The following is an 18,825-nucleotide window of genomic DNA, read 5'->3' as shown; positions in this document are numbered from 1 at the left end:
TATGTAGGTAAGTTCTATAGGAGAGGACTTCCACTGCTGCTCTGGATTTTACATTTGTTTGATTTTGGTGTTCTTCTATCAGGTGTTACATTTTAATCAGGAACATCAGCTTGGATCGGGAAAAGAGGAGGGCTTGGAAGCACTCTGAGTATGTAGGAGGGAGACTTGGCAACCATGTTCTTGTTTGGTGGATGTGGTCTGTAAAGCGGAGCGAAAAGTGCAAAATAACTAGGGATCTGTATTACATTTTTTTCCTTTTTTTTCTTTTAACTAATGCGTACCCTAGAGGCATTAGGGTTTTTTTTAGTTTTTTTAGTGAAGCTTTTTCTGTACCTTAGTTTAAGTTTGAAGCACAAGAAGAAGTGGGGGAAGAAATCTCTTGCAAGCTTGGCAGGCAGTGTATGGCTGAACGAAGATGGAAGTGATCTGCCAGGGTGCCCATCCTGGGACAGTGTGAGTGCCAGTGGCAGGAGCTGCCTGTGTGCCTCCCTGAGGAGGAGGAGCCGGTGCTTTGGCACTGGAACTGCTGGCTGCAGCCTCACATGCTGGTGAGCAGATTGGCAAGGCACAGGGAGGCTGGAGCAGACTGACAAGTCTACCCAGAAGCAAAACTGAAATGTGTTAATACAAACATTGCCTGGTTTGTTTTCCCCAGGCAGATATGGTTGGTTCTACATTGTCCCACAGGTAATTTCCCTTCTATTAATACTGTTAATTTTACAAATAAAACCACTAGTTTTGATAGAAATATTTCATTAGAGCAACCCTCTTAGAGCCGGGATAACCTGTGTGCTAGTTCCAGCAGTGGATGCTTGAGTGCAACTCTCTTTTTGTGGGGCATTGCTCTCAAAACCATCCTTTTGAATTTTAAGTTTCTTACATTTTCCTGTGAAGTACTGGAAGATAAGACTTGTGCTCAAAAATGCTCAAAGCTGCTTGGTATTTCTTTGGATAATGCTTAGGTAATTGCAATATTTTGTAAACATAAATATAAATCTAAATATTATCTGGTAATTCAAGAAATGGTTGGTTCCAAAGGAAAAACTTTAGGAATAATTTCACTAATTGATCCTAGTATAATTCTAAAGTATACTAGAGTAAAATAACTTTTCAAAACTAATCTGATGTACTCAAAATAAGTGTGAAAGTGACCATGACAGTTTTGCAGTAGAAACACATGAAGTTGGGATGCTGAAAGATGTTCAATATTTTAGATATGGAAATAAGTAATTTGGGGAGTTTTGTGATTAAATACTCTCGGGTACTCTCTGCATTCCCTGAAAACCAAATAATACACAAAGCTGATCTAATAAGTGCTGATTTTAATATGTTAATATTAAAAAACTATGCAAGGGAAATTTGAAAGATCAAAGTGCTGAAAGAGTTGTGCTGTCACCTCCTTTTTTGCACTTGGCAGCATTTTCTTCTGGTTTGTATTAATGTCTTTGCTTTCAAATGTAATTATTTGGCTAGCTGTGAAACAGGTGATGTTTTAGGGATCAAGCAGAATTTGAGGAGCTCTCTAATTATCTGCTAAAATTTGAAGTCCTGCCCAGTTAGTGATTGTTGCCGAAGGGGCAGGAGGATCTCCGAGATCCGAGGCAACATGCCCGGGGAGCAGGGACAGGTGACCACCAGGTGGCCCTGCTGTAGCAGAGAGCTCCTCAGTACTCAGAAGGGCTTATGCAATTTTTCATGTAACAGCAGTTCAAAATAATTGGTAAAGTGCAAGTTTACCAATGTGCAAGTACAATTTACTTTAGGAAGATTTTTTTTTTATAGTGATCTAACTTTTTTTTTTTTTCAGCTAGGTCTAGATTTTTTCCAAAAAGGATAACATTATTGTCTTTTGTCCCAGTCCTGCACAGATTTATGTGTTTATATTTGTTAGACAGATACCTGGCAAATTGATTACATTTTTGAGACTTGTCACCTGTATAAAATTAAGACTGTGCAGATGCATGTGCAGTATTAGGGAAACATTGTTTATTGGAAGTTCTTGGAGTTTTCTCAGTAGGGAAGTGCTAGAACTCAGTTAATTAACATTTATTGAGTTATAATGGTGTTGACTTATTACCATCACTCTTATTGTCTTATGTTTAAAAAGTAGTTAGGAGAATTATAGCTAACTTTATGTCATGGCAGAGTAATATGTGCAGAAGGTACCAAAAATTGGTGGACAGGATGGGATTTGTTTAACTTCAATAACACATTTGTGTGTTCTTGATATTCTGTGTAATTGCTGATTGTGCTGAGGGGTTTCCAGAAGTTCAAAGGGCTGTGGGATGTGATAAGTGTTGCACAAAAGAGGTCAAAAGGCATGGTAGTGTTATGGGTCCAATGTTCAGCACTGAAAGAAGGATCTGTTTAGCAGAATGACCATCTTGGAGTGACAATCCTGTTCTTTGGGGAAGATTTTTCAGAGTTGTACTTTAATATACCGTGGGACTTGGTTTGGAAAATATATTAAAAGAACAATAGCATTTGCCAAAAATGAAACAGCATCCATGGATGCTGTATGAGTGTTACATCATTATAAGAAAGTTATCTACTACTTTATATAATATGCTTCAGAGCAGCAGCAGGGGTGGTTTCCCTGCTGGGATTTGCTGGAAGCTGCACCATTCACCCAGCTGAGATGGGGGCAGAGAGGAGAGGGCCGAGTTCACTGAGGAAGACGAAGGTAGGAGGCAGCAGCAGAGGACGGGCAAAGGCCTTCGATCACTACAGACAACAAGGGTGTGGTGGAAGGGATGTGATGTAAGGGGGAGCTCCCCCTGTCATCTGGAAACACTTTTGTTTTAATGCATTACACAGGACAAGTTTGACAGAAACCCTTTATTAGTAAAAGCATTTTCCTGGGAGAGACGTCCTTCAATGTCCTGTCCGGGCACAGCAGGACCAGCAGTGCCACCAGCACAGGTGAGTTCCTCACTCTCTTCTCCTGGTGCCCCACAAGGAGAGGTGCTGGTTGAGAAGGGCCCGGGCCAGGAGAGCAGCTGCTGCTGTGCTGGTCCCTGGCTCGGCTTCCTTGGCTGTGTCCTTCAGAAGAGCAGGACAGTGCGGATACTGAAAAGTGGAAGGGAAGGGAGGGTTTGCTGCAGCTCAGGAGCAGGCAGTTGTGGCAGGCAGGTGTGCCTGGGGACCGGCCACCTGCTTTGTCATCCAGCCTCTTCCTGACTGAGCTGCATGAGGCGTGCAGCAGTGGGGCAGCCTTCAAATCCCTGCTGAGGGGAACCCCCTCACGGGATCAGGCCACAGGATCTGTGCTGAGCAGAACCATGAGCAGGAGGCTTCCCAGCGCTGAGCATGGGCTCTTCCCTCTGGGCTATGGCAGATCTTGCCAGCACTCAGCCGTGAGGAGGCCCTGCTTCCTCAAAAGGCTCAGGTGCTCTTTGGGAAGCCAGTGTTGCACGCTCTGCCCCTTGGAATTACAGGACGAGATGCTGAGGTTTGCTGAAGCTCCTGCTGGTCAGGGTCTCACCTTCTTCCTGCACGTAACAACTCAAATCCCTCGTTCACTTTGGCGAATGGCAGCGTGTGTGTGATCAGCAAGTCTGAATTGAATTTCTTCTCCAAATAGCTGGAAACTAATTTGGGGATACAATCTCTTGTCTTCCAGCCTAGAAACAGGAGAGAGCAGGAGCATGAATAGTGGGAGGAAGGCTGTTTTGGTAAGGGAGTGTTACTGTGAGGGCCAGGACTGAGTGACCAGTGCTGGTGCCACACACTTGTGAGATGCTTTCTGCTCTTTAGGATGAGTGGGTTACTGTGTGAAACAGGTAGAGGATTATTTGCATGTCTAATGCTATTGTTCGATACAGGCAATGCAGTGTTCCTCTTTAGTTGTCTTTTACTTGAAAACCCTCATTTACTCTGAATTGTCAACTGCCATGAAAGAGAAAGCTGAAATATTTAGACTGCCTTCCTAAGTTCACTACCTCCAAGTGCAGTCCCCTTCCAGGTACGCCCAATCAGCAGAAGGGTGGGATCGATGGAAATCTCTGAACCAGAATCCAGTTCTCCAGCCATCACAAAGACACCAGTGCTCATATTGCAGGAAGCCAGGGCAGCAATCTGATGGGACAGGCAGGAGAATGAGAGAAAGCCATGATGAGTTGGTCAGGGGAGTGCTCTTTTTGTGCAATCTCCTGCTCCTCCCTGGTAATCTGAAAACACACATCTCCCCTTGTGGAGCACACCTGGAGAGCTTGGAGCCTCTTTTAAGATTTGTACACTGTTTTATGCCCAAGCCAGCAGTCTGCCTTTGTGCATCCAGCAGTGCAGGCAGCTTGTGAGGAACTTCCCATGGGTTGCATTTAGCCCTGAGAGGAGCCTGTGATGATGTGGGAGGGAGGACAGGTGCTGAGGTGCCACCTACCATGGTGTCTGCGTGCCCGATGGCCTCAAAGGAGTAGTCGACGCCCTGCCCGGTCATCTCAGTGAGCACCTCCTGGATGGGCTTCTTGAAGTCTCGAGGGTTGATGCAGTCGGTAGCTCCCAGCTCCTTGGCCTTGGCAAACTTGTCGCTGTTGATGTCCACAGCAATGATGCGGGAAGCTCCGGCTGCCTTGCAGCCCATGACAACAGAGAGGCCAACTCCTCCGAGGCCAAAGACGGCACAGGTGGAGCCTGGTTTTACCTGCACAGATGGGAGCCTGTGAGTTTCCAGCAGGAAAAAGAGTAGGAAGAGGGGGAGGGAGAGGATGAGGACAAGGAGAAGAAGCAGGAGAAGGTTTCTTTTGCACAGGATTGATGAGGTAGTGAGGGTGGCCATGAGGTGCTAAATATTCCAACCTTGGCAGTGTTGATGGCAGCCCCATAGCCTGTGGAAAACCCACAGGCAAACAAGCAGACTTTGTCCAGAGGTGCTGTAGCATCTATCTTGGCAACAGTGTACTCTGGGACCACGGTGTATTCTGCAAAGGTGCTGACCCACAGGAAGTGGTGGATCTGCTTCCCTTTGCAAGAGAAGCGGCTGGTCTTGTCTGGCAGCAGGTTTTGTGGTTCAAAGAAACTGTGGGGGATATGCAAGTATTTGTATTTGATTGAGTGAGGCACTGATGGATGTGTCAGATGTGTCATCAAGTCAATCCCATGTGGGTGTAGGGGAAGGCAAAGTAAACTTACTGGGACTTCTGGCAGTAGTTCGATTCAGGATTCCGGCAGAAGCTGCATTCCCCACACTGAGGGAGGCACAGGGGGATCACTTTGTCACCTGGAACAAACAATATCCTGAGTGATGTGGCTCTAAGGATGCTGCCTGTGTGAGAGCTGATTCCTGGGCATGTGTTTGTGTGTGTGTGTCAGTTACCTGGTTTCAAAGAGGTCACTCCTTCTCCAACGCTTTCCACGATTCCAGCTCCTTCATGGCCAGGGATAACTGGGAATTCTGCGTTGGGAAAACAGCCTTGCAGAAGGTGTTCATCTGTGCGACAGATGCCTGTGGCCACAAGCTATTGGGAGAGGAACAAGTAGATGTCCTTGCCTCTGTCTTACTCAGTTTGTGTAAGCGATTTTCTCAGGGGTGTCATGATGCCCCTCAGTCAGTGCTGGCACTCTACGGCAGCACACAGAGCCCAGGCTGAGCTTTCCCCTTCTGCTCACTCTGGATGCTCCATGTGGCTTTCCCCTGCACTGAGCTGGAGGTGGAAATGGGAGGGAGGCCACAGTGTTGTTACCAGAGCCCTGTCCAGCAGAGCAAGGGCTGGAGACAGGAATTCCTATGTGACAGCTTAGGCAAGGCTTGGTCCAAAAAGGAGCCCCTGGCAGATGGTGCATTTGAGCCAAGGCAGCTCTGGACAGTGCGAGCCTCTTGGAGGACACAGAGCCCTGAGTTTTACTGAAGGTCTAACAACAAGAAGAGCAATTCCCACAAGGTAGGAAGAAAAAGTTATTGAAACGTATCTTTACCTTGATCCGGACTTCCCCTGCCTTTGGGGGTGCAACTTCCACCTCCTCAACAGAGAGTTTGCCTGGGGCCCAGGCAACAGCAGCCCTGCACCTGATAACCTGGAAACAACCAAGAGGAATACATTGCATGGGAAGATCTGCCTTTAGCACACGCTTGGTGGAAGTCATCCCGCAATCACCTGAACCCGAGGTGTTCAAACCTGGTGATGCTCAGCTGCACCTGAAACCAAGTGCTGTCCAATAAACACCGGGCAGGTTTGGGGTCTGAGGAAACCCCATTTGTGGTTTGTGACCAAAGAGTATCAGGTGTAGCCTTGGAAAATTATTGGGCTCTGAATGCTGTGGTGGATTTTTCCTAATATCCCCATGTGTTACTGGCCAGACTGTGCTGTCATGAGGACTGCGGACCCTACCTAGTGGAAATGCCCATGGAGAGCTTTGATGTCAGCCCTGTGACACACTGGGCTGAAGGTGGGAGAGAGGAGTTATGGAATTGTCCCCATCTGCTTGGCACCTGGATAATTCTGTTCCTTTAGCAAGGTTTGATTTGTGTGTGACATGGCTCAAAGCCTCCCCTGATCACCTCAAAGCAGCTTGGCATCAGCAAAATGGGGCTTGCAGCCTGACAAGGGCATTGCCGTGGACAAGGCTGGGTGCGGGAGGTGAGCAGCTGAAGAGAGCACCACTGAGGAGCTGCGTTTGCTGCCAGAGCAGGAGCACAGAGTGGGATTGAGCGGGAGCACAGAGTGGGATTGAGCAGGAGCACAGAGTGGGATTGAGCGGGAGCACAGAGTGGGATTGAGCAGGAGGGTGTTTTCGAAGGCAGCACAATTCCCCAGTTTGTCTCCTGAGCAGCGGGGCAGGACAGAGGGGGAATGCACTGCCGGCTGCAGGTATGGACACGTGCATTTGCCCGAGAGCAGAGTCTGGTGGAATTCACAGGGGTTTGGGAAAGGTGGGGGAGTAAGTTCGGAGGAAAGAGTGGTGTGCAGGCTGAGCCTTTTGCAGCGGATTTGGCCAAGAGCAGGGCAGCTCGGAAAGGAGGATGGGAGACGCCTCGTCCTTACTTTTCCCGCAGTGGCCATGTGGTCTTAGCCGAGCTGTGTCTGTCGCTGTCGCAGGCTGGAGGAAGCTGCTGCCTCGGCGTGTTGCAGGATCCCGCAGGCGTGGAGCGGGAGCAGTCCCGGTGCGGCAGCGTCTCTGGAGAGCGCAGGTTAATGTGTGCCGGGTGCTGGATGCTGGGCTGCACTGTGTGCTGAGGGGAGGAGCTGGCTAGCGGCAGGGAGATGGACGGGAGCAGAAGTCCTGCAGGGAGGGAGGCTTTTATCAGTGACTCTGCCCTTGGGTCATTCCCTGCTCTCGCTTCCTGAAAGGCTCAGAGTGCTGCGAAAGATTGGTTGGTTTCTTCCAGTTTCTTCTGGAAGGTGTGGAGGGAGGAGATCTGCATCACTGCTGGGGCTTCCTCGCAGTCCAGTTTTTGCCAGGTCGGAGCCTTTGACATGGTGGCCCTTCACACCATTATATTTGCAAAAGGATTAAAAATTAAAAAAAAAAAAACAAAAAAAACCCCAAAACAAATCAAAAGTCAGTGAAAATGTTGCGTGGTGGACAAAGGCAGGTGTCCTCCTGGTTTGAAGCTTGACTGTCTGTGTTATCGCAGCTATTTTCACCAGATCAGTAATGGCAGAAAGTGTCAGAAGAGGATTTTTTCCCCAAGTACCCATTTGCTTCACTCCGGTGTAACCAGGTTTGTCGGTGGGTTCATTCCATCCAGGCTCTTCAGGTTCCCCCAGAGCTGTTTTCTGCTGAGGCATTGGACAAGGTGATGCATTGCAGGGATTGGATGAGCGAGAGCTTGTTGGAGGACCAGGCTAAGATTGCAGCCAGAGTGTGATGTAACCCCCTCAGTTCCAAAGGAATCTTCCTTGTGTGTGGCTGAAAGGACACTTTTGCAAACCTAAGGAATGGGATAATTTCCTAGAAGGCTGGCACTAATGACATGAACCCTCTTTTTTGTTCACTAGCCATTTAGAATGATATAATGGGGAGAAATTAGCACTTTGGTTATTGAGATAGTTCATATGTGTGTATATATATAGAGATTTTTTTTTTTTAATCAAAAGCCATCTTCTGGCATTTGGATTAGCAAAAATGGGCCAGACATGTTTAGAAAAAAATGTAACCTTCATGAATGAGGAGGGCATTGCGCTGTAGACTCAAGCTTGGCACGTTCAGCTCTACAGTTGATTCACATGTCCTTCACAAAATCACAGAATGGCCTTGTTTAGAAGGGACCTTAAAGATCATGTCCTTCCAGCCCCCACCATGGGCGGGAACAGCTCTCACTAGAGGAACTTGCTCATAGCCACATCTGAGTGGCCTCAAATGCTGCCTGGAAGGGAGCATCCACAACTTCTCCTCAGCCTGTTCCAGTGCCTCAGCACTGTCACAGTAAAGAATTACTTCCTAATATCTGGATTAAGCCTACTGTCCCTCATGCCTCTTATCCTGGCAGATCTCCCACCAGATGTCGTGGAGCAAAAATACACTTCTTCTCCAAGATTGTCATGTACTTTCCTGTGCCTTTCCTGTGCCTTTCCTGTGCCTTATACTTCAGCCTGAAAGTGGGCTGATTTAAGTGCTCAGCCAAAACCAAAAATACTCTGTAGGCTGTTCAGACAGACCCAGTATACAGAACTCCTGGGACATAGATCAGTTGGCTTTGATTCCCGTTCCGTTTTCTGCCTTGCACAAGGGCTGGAAAGCCATTCCAGAGGACAAGTGCTCTGTGGCTGATATCCCATAGGGTTGGCAGTATTTGAAGTTGAAACCAACACATTTCAGAAGTCCTGTAACAAAGAATGAATTTGTTCACCTGCTTCCTAGATAGCATTCCATACAGGTGGCTTATGATTTCATCTCACACCTAAGGGCATAAATGTGCTACTTGTGCTGGCACTTCGTGGCTCTCAAGATGTGTCTAATGTCTGCTGTTGAGTGTATAACCGACACAATGGCTGTAAAAAGATCTTTCAAATACGTACTGTTATTTTTCCTTAAAACATCCATGCGATGCTCTAGTCCCCCAAACTTGCAAACCCACCAGTGATGTGAAAGGAGAATTTCTGTCGGCCCTGCTTGCAGCTGTGAAGGGCCCTGGGGAGCTGGCACATCTGCAAAACACTTGAAATGGGTAGGTATTGATTGTAGGGAGCTGATACTGAGATCCTGTTGCTGTGCAGCTTTTTGTATCTCTTTCAGACAGGTGTTTGTTGTTGTTTTCTTCTTATCCAGGTAATAGAGGGAAAATAAGATCCAAGTTGTATGTCAGCAGGCATGGATTTAATGATTGACATTTTAATGGCAGATCATTTGTCTCCACGTTCTACAGTGTGTGCTCCCCTGAGTTGCTGTAAACAGTCATGCATTTTATAAGCTTTAATAGCTGATTGGTGAGGTCAGATGTTAGTACACACACAGGCACAGAATTCAAGGTGTGTGTCTTCATCTTGGTAGTCAGTTTTGTGTCCCCCTCTTTATGTTCTGGTTGTTAGCTGCCTTTATCAAAGAGGTGGAGAGACAGTAGAATATTTGCCAGAAATCTCTGTGGAACAGATGCTGAAATGCACTTATGAGGGCTAAGTACAAATCTTATCTTTTCTGGTGCCAGCAGCAGGCTTCTGTAATTTTTAATTACAAGTCGGAGTCTGATATGAGTGCCCTTATTAATGACCCAGCATTACATTTCTGTCCACAGTGTAAGTGGGCACCTGTTGCAGAGACAATGTTTGCATTCTGCTGTGAAGGACAAACTAGATGATATCCTAGCAGGATTTGTTAGCAGTATTGATAATTCACTATTCTAAAAGATGTCCTGGTGCTTTAATTTCCATAAGAACAGAAATATTGTGTACCTCTTCCAAAATGATAGCAGTATGAGGCAAATGAGGTAAGGAAAGTGGGAGTTAGATTCAGCCTGGTGTATTGTACCTGGCAGAGATATAGAAAAAAATTCTGATAAAGATCCATTAAAATGAGCAATTGGTTCTGTTCAGCCTAGTGGAGGAGAATGGCTGCGGGAAAAATGTTAAAATAGAGAACAGGACTCTTAGAGCAATTGCTGATTTTGAGTCCATGCTATCACAGAATATTAGAATATCTCAACTTGGGGGGCACCCATTAGGACCATAGCCTTGCCTTTCTTTTTTTTTTTTTCCTCAGAACAAATTCCTGTGTCAGACCAGCTGTGCTCATAGTACATCCCACAGAATTTCACTCTGCAGTTACATTGCCGAGGAGGAATTTTACTTTAGGATTTCTGATAGCCTAGGGATAGCACCTCTGGCACCCACATGTGAGTGTGATGGGACAGAAATGCACGTTCAATGTCTCTTCCCCATTACAGTCTGTACATTTCTCTGAGGATGTTTCAGAGTGAAAACTAGAGCAGGAGAAAAGCCTCCATACATCAGGATGTAAAGAGACAAATAGGAATCAAAGAGGGAAAAATTAGGAGAGAATAGTACAGAGCACAGTGATGGGTCTGTAGTAGATACCAATGGTGACATCCATATAATTTGTTTGCCCCTTGATTCTCACCCAGAGGCTCTTAACTGGGCCAGTTCAGCTCCATACCTTCCAACCCTTCCATTCCATGCCGTGCTACCTCCCTGCCTCTTCTGCCCTGCCTTTCCCTCCTGAATAGCCTGTAACCATGCAATGGGGCACTGCAGTCACAGGACTTGTCCCACCAGTGTCACTTATACCCAGGCTGTCAAGTCTCTGGCATCGGGCGACAGCTTCCCGGTCATCATTGCTGGTTCCTCGAGCTGCATTCATTGGTATAGAAACATTTTCACGAGTGGTACTTTGTAGCCAACACTTGTGAAGCAGATTGAGGCATGTCCTTACTGCTCCTTTCCTCACATTTTGGTACACAATCCCACTCTTCATCACAGGCCAGCCTGGTATTTTCCCATTGCCCTTCCCAGACTAGTGTAAAGCTCTGTCAAAGAGCCCTGCTGGCTCCAGTGCTAGAACTCCTTTTCCCCTCTGAGAATGGCTCATCCTGTCAGGTGTCTGTAGATGAGATGGTGAATGGATCACCCCACAGTCAAACACCCAATATTTTTTTGCTCCCACCAGCCTTGGAGCCATGCCTTGACGCCATGGATCTGCCTATTCCTACCAGTATAATTCCTCGTTACCGACAGGTCAAGGAAATCACTGCGTGTGTTCCTGATCTGCCAACCAATTGTCCCAAGGCCCTGGAGCCTCTGTTGATTGAGTGCACTGTGTCAGATGAGTTGGTTTAAAAGCCTTTATTAGTACAAGCATTTTCCTGGGAGAGACATCCTTCAATGTCCTGTCTGGGCACAGCAGGACCAGCAGTGCCACCAGCACAGGTGAGTTCCTCACTCTCTTCTCCTGGTGTCCCACAAGGAGAGGTGCTGGTTGAGAAGGGCCCGGGCCAGGAGAGCAGCTGCTGCTGTGCGGGTCCCTGGCTCGGCTTCCTTGGCTGTGTCCTTCAGAAGAGCAGGACAGTGCGGATACTGAAAAGTGGAAGGGAAGGGAGGGTTTGCTGCAGCTCAGGAGCAGGCAGTTGTGGCAGGCAGGTGTGCCTGGGGACCGGCCACCTGCTTTGTCATCCAGCCTCTTCCTGACTGAGCTGCATGAGGCATGCAGCAGCGGGGCAGCCTTCAAATCCCTGCTGAGGGGAAGCCCCTCACGGGATCAGGCCACAGGATCTGTGCTGAGCAGAACCGTGAGCAGGAGGCTTCCCAGCGCTGAGCACAGGCTCTTCCCTCTGGGCTATGGCAGATCTTGCCAGCACTCAGCTATGAGGAGGCCCTGCTTCCTCAAAAGGCTCAGGTGCTCTTTGGGAAGCCAGTGTTGCACGCTCTGCCCCTTGGAATTACAGGACGAGATGCTGAGGTTTGCTGAAGCTCCTGCTGGTCAGGGTCTCACCTTTTTCCTGCACGTAACAACTCAAATCCCTCGTTCACTTTGGCGAATGGCAGCGTGTGCGTGATCAGCAAGTCTGAATTGAATTTCTTCTCCAAATAGCTGGAAACTAATTTGGGGATACAATCTCTTGTCTTCCAGCCTAGAAACAGGAGAGAGCAGGAGCATGAATAGTGGGAGGAAGGCTGTTTTGGTAAGGGAGTGTTACTGTGAGGGCCAGGACTGAGTGACCAGTGCTGGTGCCACACACTTGTGAGATGCTTTCTGCTCTTTAGGATAAGTGGGTTACTGTGTGAAACGGGTAGAGGATTATTTGCATGTCTAATGCTATTGTTCGATACAGGCAATGCAGTGTTCCTCTTTAGTTGTCATTTACTTGAAAACCCTCTTTTACTCTGAATTGTCAACTGCCATGAAAAGAGAAGCTGAAATATTTAGACTGCCTTAAGTTACTACCTCCAAGCAGAGTCCCCTTCCAGGTACGCCCAATCAGCAGAAGGGTGGGATCGATGGAAATCCTCGAACCAGAATCCAGTTCTCCAACCATCACACAGACACCAGTGCTCATATTGCAGGAAGCCAGGGCAGCAATCTGATGGGACAGGCAGGAGAATGAGAGAAAGCCGTGATGAGTTGGTCAGGGGAGTGCTCTTTTTGTGCAATCTCCTGCCCTTCCCTGGTAATCTGAAAACACACATCTCCCCTTGTGGAGCAGACCTGGAGAGCTTGGGGCCTCTTTTAAGATTTGTACACAGTTTTATGCCCAAGCCAGCAGTCTGCCTTTGTGCATCCAGCAGTGCAGGCAGCTTGTGAGGAACTTCCCGTGGGTTGCATTTTGGCCTGAGAGGAGCCTGTGATGATGTGGGAGGGAGGACAGGTGCTGAGGTGCCACCTACCATGGTGTCTGCGTGCCCGATGGCCTCAAAGGAGTAGTCGACGCCCTGCCCGGTCATCTCAGTGAGCACCTCCTGGATGGGCTTCTTGAAGTCTCGAGGGTTGATGCAGTCGGTGGCTCCCAGCTCCTTGGCCTTGGCAAACTTGTCCTTGTTGATGTCCACAGCAATGATGCGGGAAGCTCCGGCTGCCTTGCAGCCCATGACAACAGAGAGGCCAACTCCTCCGAGGCCAAAGACGGCACAGGTGGAGCCTGGTTTTACCTGCACAGATGGGAGCCTGTGAGTCTCTCGAGGGAAAAGAAGCAGGAGAAGGTTTCTTCTGCACAGGATTGATGAGGTTGTGAGGGTGGCCATGGGGTGCTAAATATTCCAACCTTGGCAGTGTTGATGGCAGCCCCATAGCCTGTGGAAAACCCACAGGCAAACAAGCAGACTTTGTCCAGAGGTGCTGCAGCATCTATCTTGGCAACGGTGTACTCTGGGACCACGGTGTATTCTGCAAAGGTGCTGACCCACAGGAAGTGGTGGATCTGCTTCCCTTTGCAAGAGAAGCGGCTGGTCTTGTCTGGCAGCAGGTTTTGTGGTTCAAAGAAACTGTGGGGGATATGCAAGTATTTGTATTTGATTGAGTGAGGCACTGATGGAGGTGTCAGATGTGTCATCAAGTCAATCCCATGTGGGTGTAGGGGAAGGCAAAGTAAACTTACTGGGACTTCTGGCAGTAGTTGGATTCAGGATTCCGGCAGAAGCTGCATTCCCCACACTGAGGGAGGCACAGGGGGATCACTTTGTCACCTGGAACAAACAATATCCTGAGTGATGTGGCTCTAAGGATGCTGCCTGTGTGAGAGCTGATTCCTGGGCATGTGTTTGTGTGTGTGTGTCAGTTACCTGGTTTCAAAGAGGTCACTCCTTCTCCAACGCTTTCCACGATTCCAGCTCCTTCATGGCCAGGGATAACTGGGAATTCTGCGTTGGGAAAGCAGCCTTGCAGAAGGTGTTCATCTGTGCGACAGATGCCTGTGGCCACAAGCTATTGGGAGAGGAGCAAGTAGATGTCCTTGCCTCTGTCTTACTCAGTTTGTGTAAGCGATTTTCTCAGGGGTGTCATGATGCCCCTCAGTCAGTGCTGGCACTCTACGGCAGCACACAGAGCCCAGGCTGAGCTTTCCCCTTCTGCTCACTCTGGATGCTCCATGTGGCTTTCCCCTGCACTGAGCTGGAGGTGGAAATGGGAGGGAGGCCACAGTGTGGGTACCAGAGCCCTGTCCAGCAGAGCAAGGGCTGGAGACAGGAATTCCTATGTGACAGCTTAGGCAAGGCTTGGTCCAAAAAGGAGCCCCTGGCAGATGATGCATTTGAGCCAAGGCAGCTCTGGACAGTGCGAGCCTCTTGGAGGACACAGATCCCTGAGTTTTTCTGAAGGTCTAACAACAAGAAGAGCAATTCCCACAAGGTAGGAAGAAAAAGTTATTGAAACGTATCTTTACCTTGATCCGGACTTCCCCTGCCTTTGGGGGTGCAACTTCCACCTCCTCAACAGAGAGTTTGCCTGGGGCCCAGGCAACAGCAGCCCTGCACCTGATAACCTGGAAACAACCAAGAGGAATACATTGCATGGGAAGATCTGCCTTTAGCACACGCTTGGGGGAAGTCATCCCGCAATCACCTGAACCCGAGGTGTTCAAACCTGGTGATGCTCAGCTGCACCTGAAACCAAGTGCTGTCCAATAAACACCGGGCAGGTTTGGGGTCTGAGGAAACCCCATTTGTGGTTTGTGACCAAAGAGTATCAGGTGTAGCCTTGGAAAATTATTGGGCTCTGAATGCTGTGGTGGATTTTTCCTAATATCCCCATGTGTTACTGGCCAGACTGTGCTGTCATGAGGACTGCGGACCCTACCTAGTGGAAATGCCCATGGAGAGCTTTGATGTCAGCCCTGTGACACACTGGGCTGAAGGTGGGAGAGAGGAGTTATGGAATTGTCCCCATCTGCTTGGCACCTGGATAATTCTGTTCCTTTAGCAAGGTTTGATTTGTGTGTGACATGCACAAAGCCTCCCCCGATCACCTCAAAGGAGCTTGGCATCAGCAAAATGGGGCTTGCAGCCTGAGAGGGCATTGCCGTGGACAAGGCTGGGTGCGGGAGGTGAGCAGCTGAAGAGAGCACCACTGAGGAGCTGCGTTTGCTGCCAGAGCAGGAGCACAGAGTGGGATTGAGCGGGAGCACAGAGTGGGATTGAGCAGGAGCACAGAGTGGGATTGAGCGGGAGCACAGAGTGGGATTGAGCAGGAGGGTGTTTTCCCGAGCAGCACAATTCCCCAGTTTGTCTCCTGAGCAGCGGGGCAGGACAGAGGGGGAATGCACTAGCGGCTGCAGGTATGGACACGTGCATTTGCCCGAGAGCAGAGTCTGGTGGAATTCACAGGGAGAGGTGGGGGAGTAAGTTCGGAGGAAAGAGTGGTGTGCAGGCTGAGCCTTTTGCAGCGGATTTGGCCAAGAGCAGGGCAGCTCGGAAAGGAGGATGGGAGACGCCTCGTCCTTACTTTTCCCGCAGTGGCCATGTGGTCTTAGCCGAGCTGTGTCTGTCGCTGTCGCAGGCTGGAGGAAGCTGCTGCCTCGGCGTGTTGCAGGATCCCGCAGGCGTGGAGCGGGAGCAGTCCCGGTGCGGCAGCGTCTCTGGAGAGCGCAGGTTAATGTGTGCCGGGTGCTGGATGCTGGGCTGCACTGTGTGCTGAGGGGAGGAGCTGGCTAGCGGCAGGGAGATGGACGGGAGCAGAAGTCCTGCAGGGAGGGAGGCTTTTATCAGTGACGCTGCCCTTGGGTCATTCCCTGCTCTCGCTTCCTGAAAGGCTCAGAGTGCTGCGAAAGATTGGTTGGTTTCTTCCATTTTCTTCTGGAAGGTGTGGAGGGAGGAGATCTGCATCACTGCTGGGGCTTCCTCGGAGTCCCCTTTTTGCCAGGTCGGAGCATTTGACCTGGTGGCCCTTCACACCATTATATTTGCAAAAGGATTAAAAATTAAAACAAAAAAAAAACCAAAAAAACCCCAAAACAAATCAAAAGTCAGTGAAAATGTTGCGTGGTGGACAAAGGCAGGTGTCCTCCTGGTTTGAAGCTTGACTGTCTGTGTTATCGCAGCTATTTTCACCAGATCAGTAATGGCAGAAAGTGTCAGTAGAGGATTTTTTTCCCAAGTACCCATTTGCTTCACTCCAGTGTAACCAGGTTTGTCGGTGGGTTCAGTCCACCCGGGCTCTTCAGGTTCCCCCCGAGCTGTTTTCTGCTGGGGAATTGGACAAGGTGATGCATTGCAGGGATTGGATGAGCGAGAGCTTGTTGGAGGACCAGGCTAAGATTGCAGCCAGAGTGTGATGTAACCCCCACAGCTCCAAAGGAATCTTCCTTGTGTGTGGCTGAGTGGCTGAAAGGACACTTTTGCAAACCTAAGGAATGGGATAATTTCCTAGAAGGCTGGCACTAATGACATGAAACCTCTTTTTGGTTCACTAGCCATTTAGAATGATATAATGGGGAGAAGTTAGCTCTTTGGCTATTGAGATAGTTCATATGTGTGTATATATATAGAGTTCTTTGGTTTTTTTTAAAATCAAAAGCCATCTGCTGGCATTTGGATTAGCAAAAATGGGCCAGACATGTTTAGAAAAAATGTAACATTCATGAATGAGGAGGGCATTGCGCTGTAGACTCAAGCTTGGCACGTTCAGCTCTACAGTTGATTCACACGTCCTTCACAAAATCACAGAATGGCCTTGGTTAGAAGGGACCTTAAAGATCATGTCCTTCCAGCCCCACCATGAGCAGGAACAGCTCTCACTAGAGGAACTTGCTCATAGCCACATCTGAGTGGCCTCAAATGCTGCCCGGAAGGGAGCATCCACAACTTCTCCTCAGCCTGTTCCAGTGCCTCAGCACTGTCACAGTAAAGAATTACTTCCTAATATCTGGATTAAGCCTACTCTCCCTCATGCCTGTTATTCTGGCAGGTCTCCCACCGGATGTTGTGGAGCAAAAATACACTTCTTCTCCAAGATTGTCATGTACTTTCCTGTGCCTTGCCAGCCTCACTTCAGCCTGAAAGTGGGCTGATTTAAGTGCTCAACCAAAACCAAAAATACTCTGTAGGCTGTTCAGACAGACCCAGTATACAGAACTCCTGGGACATAGATCAGTTGGCTTTGATTCCCGTTCTGTTTTCTGCCTTGCACAAGGGCTGGAAAGCCATTCCAGAGGACAAGTGCTCTGTGGCTGATATCCCATAGGGTTGGCAGTATTTGAAGTTGAAACCAACACATTTCAGAAGTCCTGTAACAAAGAATGAATTTGTTCACCTGCTTCCTAGATAGCATTCCATACAGGTGGCTTATGATTTCATCTCACACCTAAGGGCATAAATGTGCTACTTGTGCTGGCACTTCGTGGCTCTCAAGATGTGTCAAATGACTGCTGTTGAGTGTATAACCGACACAATGGCTGTAAAAAGATCTTTCAAATACGTACTGTTATTTTTCCTTAAAACATCCATGCGATGCTCTAGTCCCCCAAACTTGCAAACCCACCAGTGATGTGAAAGGAGAATTTCTGTCGGCCCTGCTTGCAGCTGTGAAGGGCCCTGGGGAGCTGGCACATCTGCAAAACACTTGAAATGGGTAGGTATTGATTGTAGGGAGCTGATACTGAGATCCTGTTGCTGTGCAGCTTTTTGTATCTCTTTCAGACAGGTGTTGGTTGTTGTTTTCTTCTTATCCAGGTAATAGAGGGAAAATAAGATCCAAGTTGTATGTCAGCAGGCATGGATTTAATGATTGACATTTTAATGGCAGATCATTTGTCTCCATGTTCTACAGTGTGTGCTCCCCTGACTTGCTGTAAACAGTCATGCATTTTATAAGCTTTAATAGCTGATTGGTGAGGTCAGATGTTAGTACACACACAGGCACAGAATTCAAGGTGTGTGTCTTCATCTTGGTAGTCAGTTTTGTGTCCCCCTCTTTATGTTCTGGTTGTTAGCTGCCTTTATCAAAGAGGTGGAGAGACGGTAGAATATTTGCCAGAAATCTCTGTGGAACAGATGCTGAAATGCACTTATGAGGGCTAAGTACAAATCTTATCTTTTCTGGTGCCAGCAGCAGGCTTCTGTAATTTTTAATTACAAGTCGGAGTCTGATATGAGTGCCCTTATTAATGACCCAGCATTACATTTCTGTCCACAGTGTAAGTGGGCACCTGTTGCAGAGACAATGTTTGCATTCTGCTGTGAAGGACAAACTAGATGATATCCTAGCAGGATTTGTTAGCAGTATTGATAATTCACTATTCTAAAAGATGTCCTGGTGCTTTAATTTCCATAAGAACAGAAATATTGTGTACCTCTTCCAAAATGATAGCAGTATGAGGCAAATGAGGTAAGGAAAGTGGGAGTTAGATTCAGCCTGGTGTATTGTACCTGGCAGAGACATAGAAAAAATTCTGATAAAGATCCATTAAAATGAGCAATTGGTTCTGTTCAGCCTAGTGGAGGAGAATGGCTGCGGGAAAAAATGTTAAAATAGAGAACAGGACTCTTAGAGCAATTGCTGATTTTGAGTCCATGCTATCACAGAATATTAGAATATCTCAACTTGGGGGGCACCCATTAGGACCATAGCCTTGCCTTTCTTTTTTTTTTTTTTTTTTCCTCAGAACAAATTCCTGTGTCAGACCAGCTGTGCTCATAGTACATCCCACAGAATTTCACTCTGCAGTTACATTGCCGAGGAGGAATTTTACTTTAGGATTTCTGATAGCCTAGGGATAGCACCTCTGGCACCCACATGTGAGTGTGATGGGACAGAAATGCACGTTCAATGTCTCTTCCCCATTACAGTCTGTACATTTCTCTGAGGATGTTTCAGAGTGAAAACTAGAGCAGGAGAAAAGCCTCCATACATCAGGATGTAAAGAGACAAATAGGAATCAAAGAGGGAAAAATTAGGAGAGAATAGTACAGAGCACAGTGATGGGTCTGTAGTAGATACCAATGGTGACAT

The 18,825-nt window shown here is 48.0% G+C and overlaps 2 protein-coding genes across 2 annotated transcripts; both read right to left on the bottom strand.

Annotated features, from left to right (window-relative positions):
• Positions 1–2,823: 2,823 nt before the first annotated feature.
• Positions 2,824–7,315, bottom strand: LOC119700849 (alcohol dehydrogenase 1-like). The gene is made up of 9 exons (XM_038136518.1): positions 6,981–7,315; positions 5,914–6,012; positions 5,315–5,456; positions 5,131–5,218; positions 4,798–5,017; positions 4,382–4,642; positions 3,942–4,077; positions 3,485–3,623; positions 2,824–3,069 (listed from the first exon to the last, which is right to left on the bottom strand). The coding sequence occupies exons 1-9, from the start codon at positions 6,996–6,998 to the stop codon at positions 3,045–3,047; spliced, it is 1,128 nt and encodes a 375-aa protein (XP_037992446.1). The 5' UTR covers positions 6,999–7,315; the 3' UTR covers positions 2,824–3,044.
• Positions 7,316–11,219: 3,904 nt separating this feature from the next.
• LOC119700848 (alcohol dehydrogenase 1-like) lies at positions 11,220–15,564 on the bottom strand. The gene is made up of 9 exons (XM_038136517.1): positions 15,322–15,564; positions 14,264–14,362; positions 13,665–13,806; positions 13,481–13,568; positions 13,148–13,367; positions 12,774–13,034; positions 12,334–12,469; positions 11,881–12,019; positions 11,220–11,465 (listed from the first exon to the last, which is right to left on the bottom strand). The coding sequence occupies exons 1-9, from the start codon at positions 15,337–15,339 to the stop codon at positions 11,441–11,443; spliced, it is 1,128 nt and encodes a 375-aa protein (XP_037992445.1). The 5' UTR covers positions 15,340–15,564; the 3' UTR covers positions 11,220–11,440.
• Between the last annotated feature and the right edge of the window lie 3,261 nt (positions 15,565–18,825).

Source organism: Motacilla alba, chromosome 4 (assembly GCF_015832195.1).
Source record: "Motacilla alba alba isolate MOTALB_02 chromosome 4, Motacilla_alba_V1.0_pri, whole genome shotgun sequence".
Classification (NCBI taxonomy): domain Eukaryota; kingdom Metazoa; phylum Chordata; class Aves; order Passeriformes; family Motacillidae; genus Motacilla; species Motacilla alba.
This window is presented reverse-complemented; position numbering and strand designations above follow the sequence as displayed.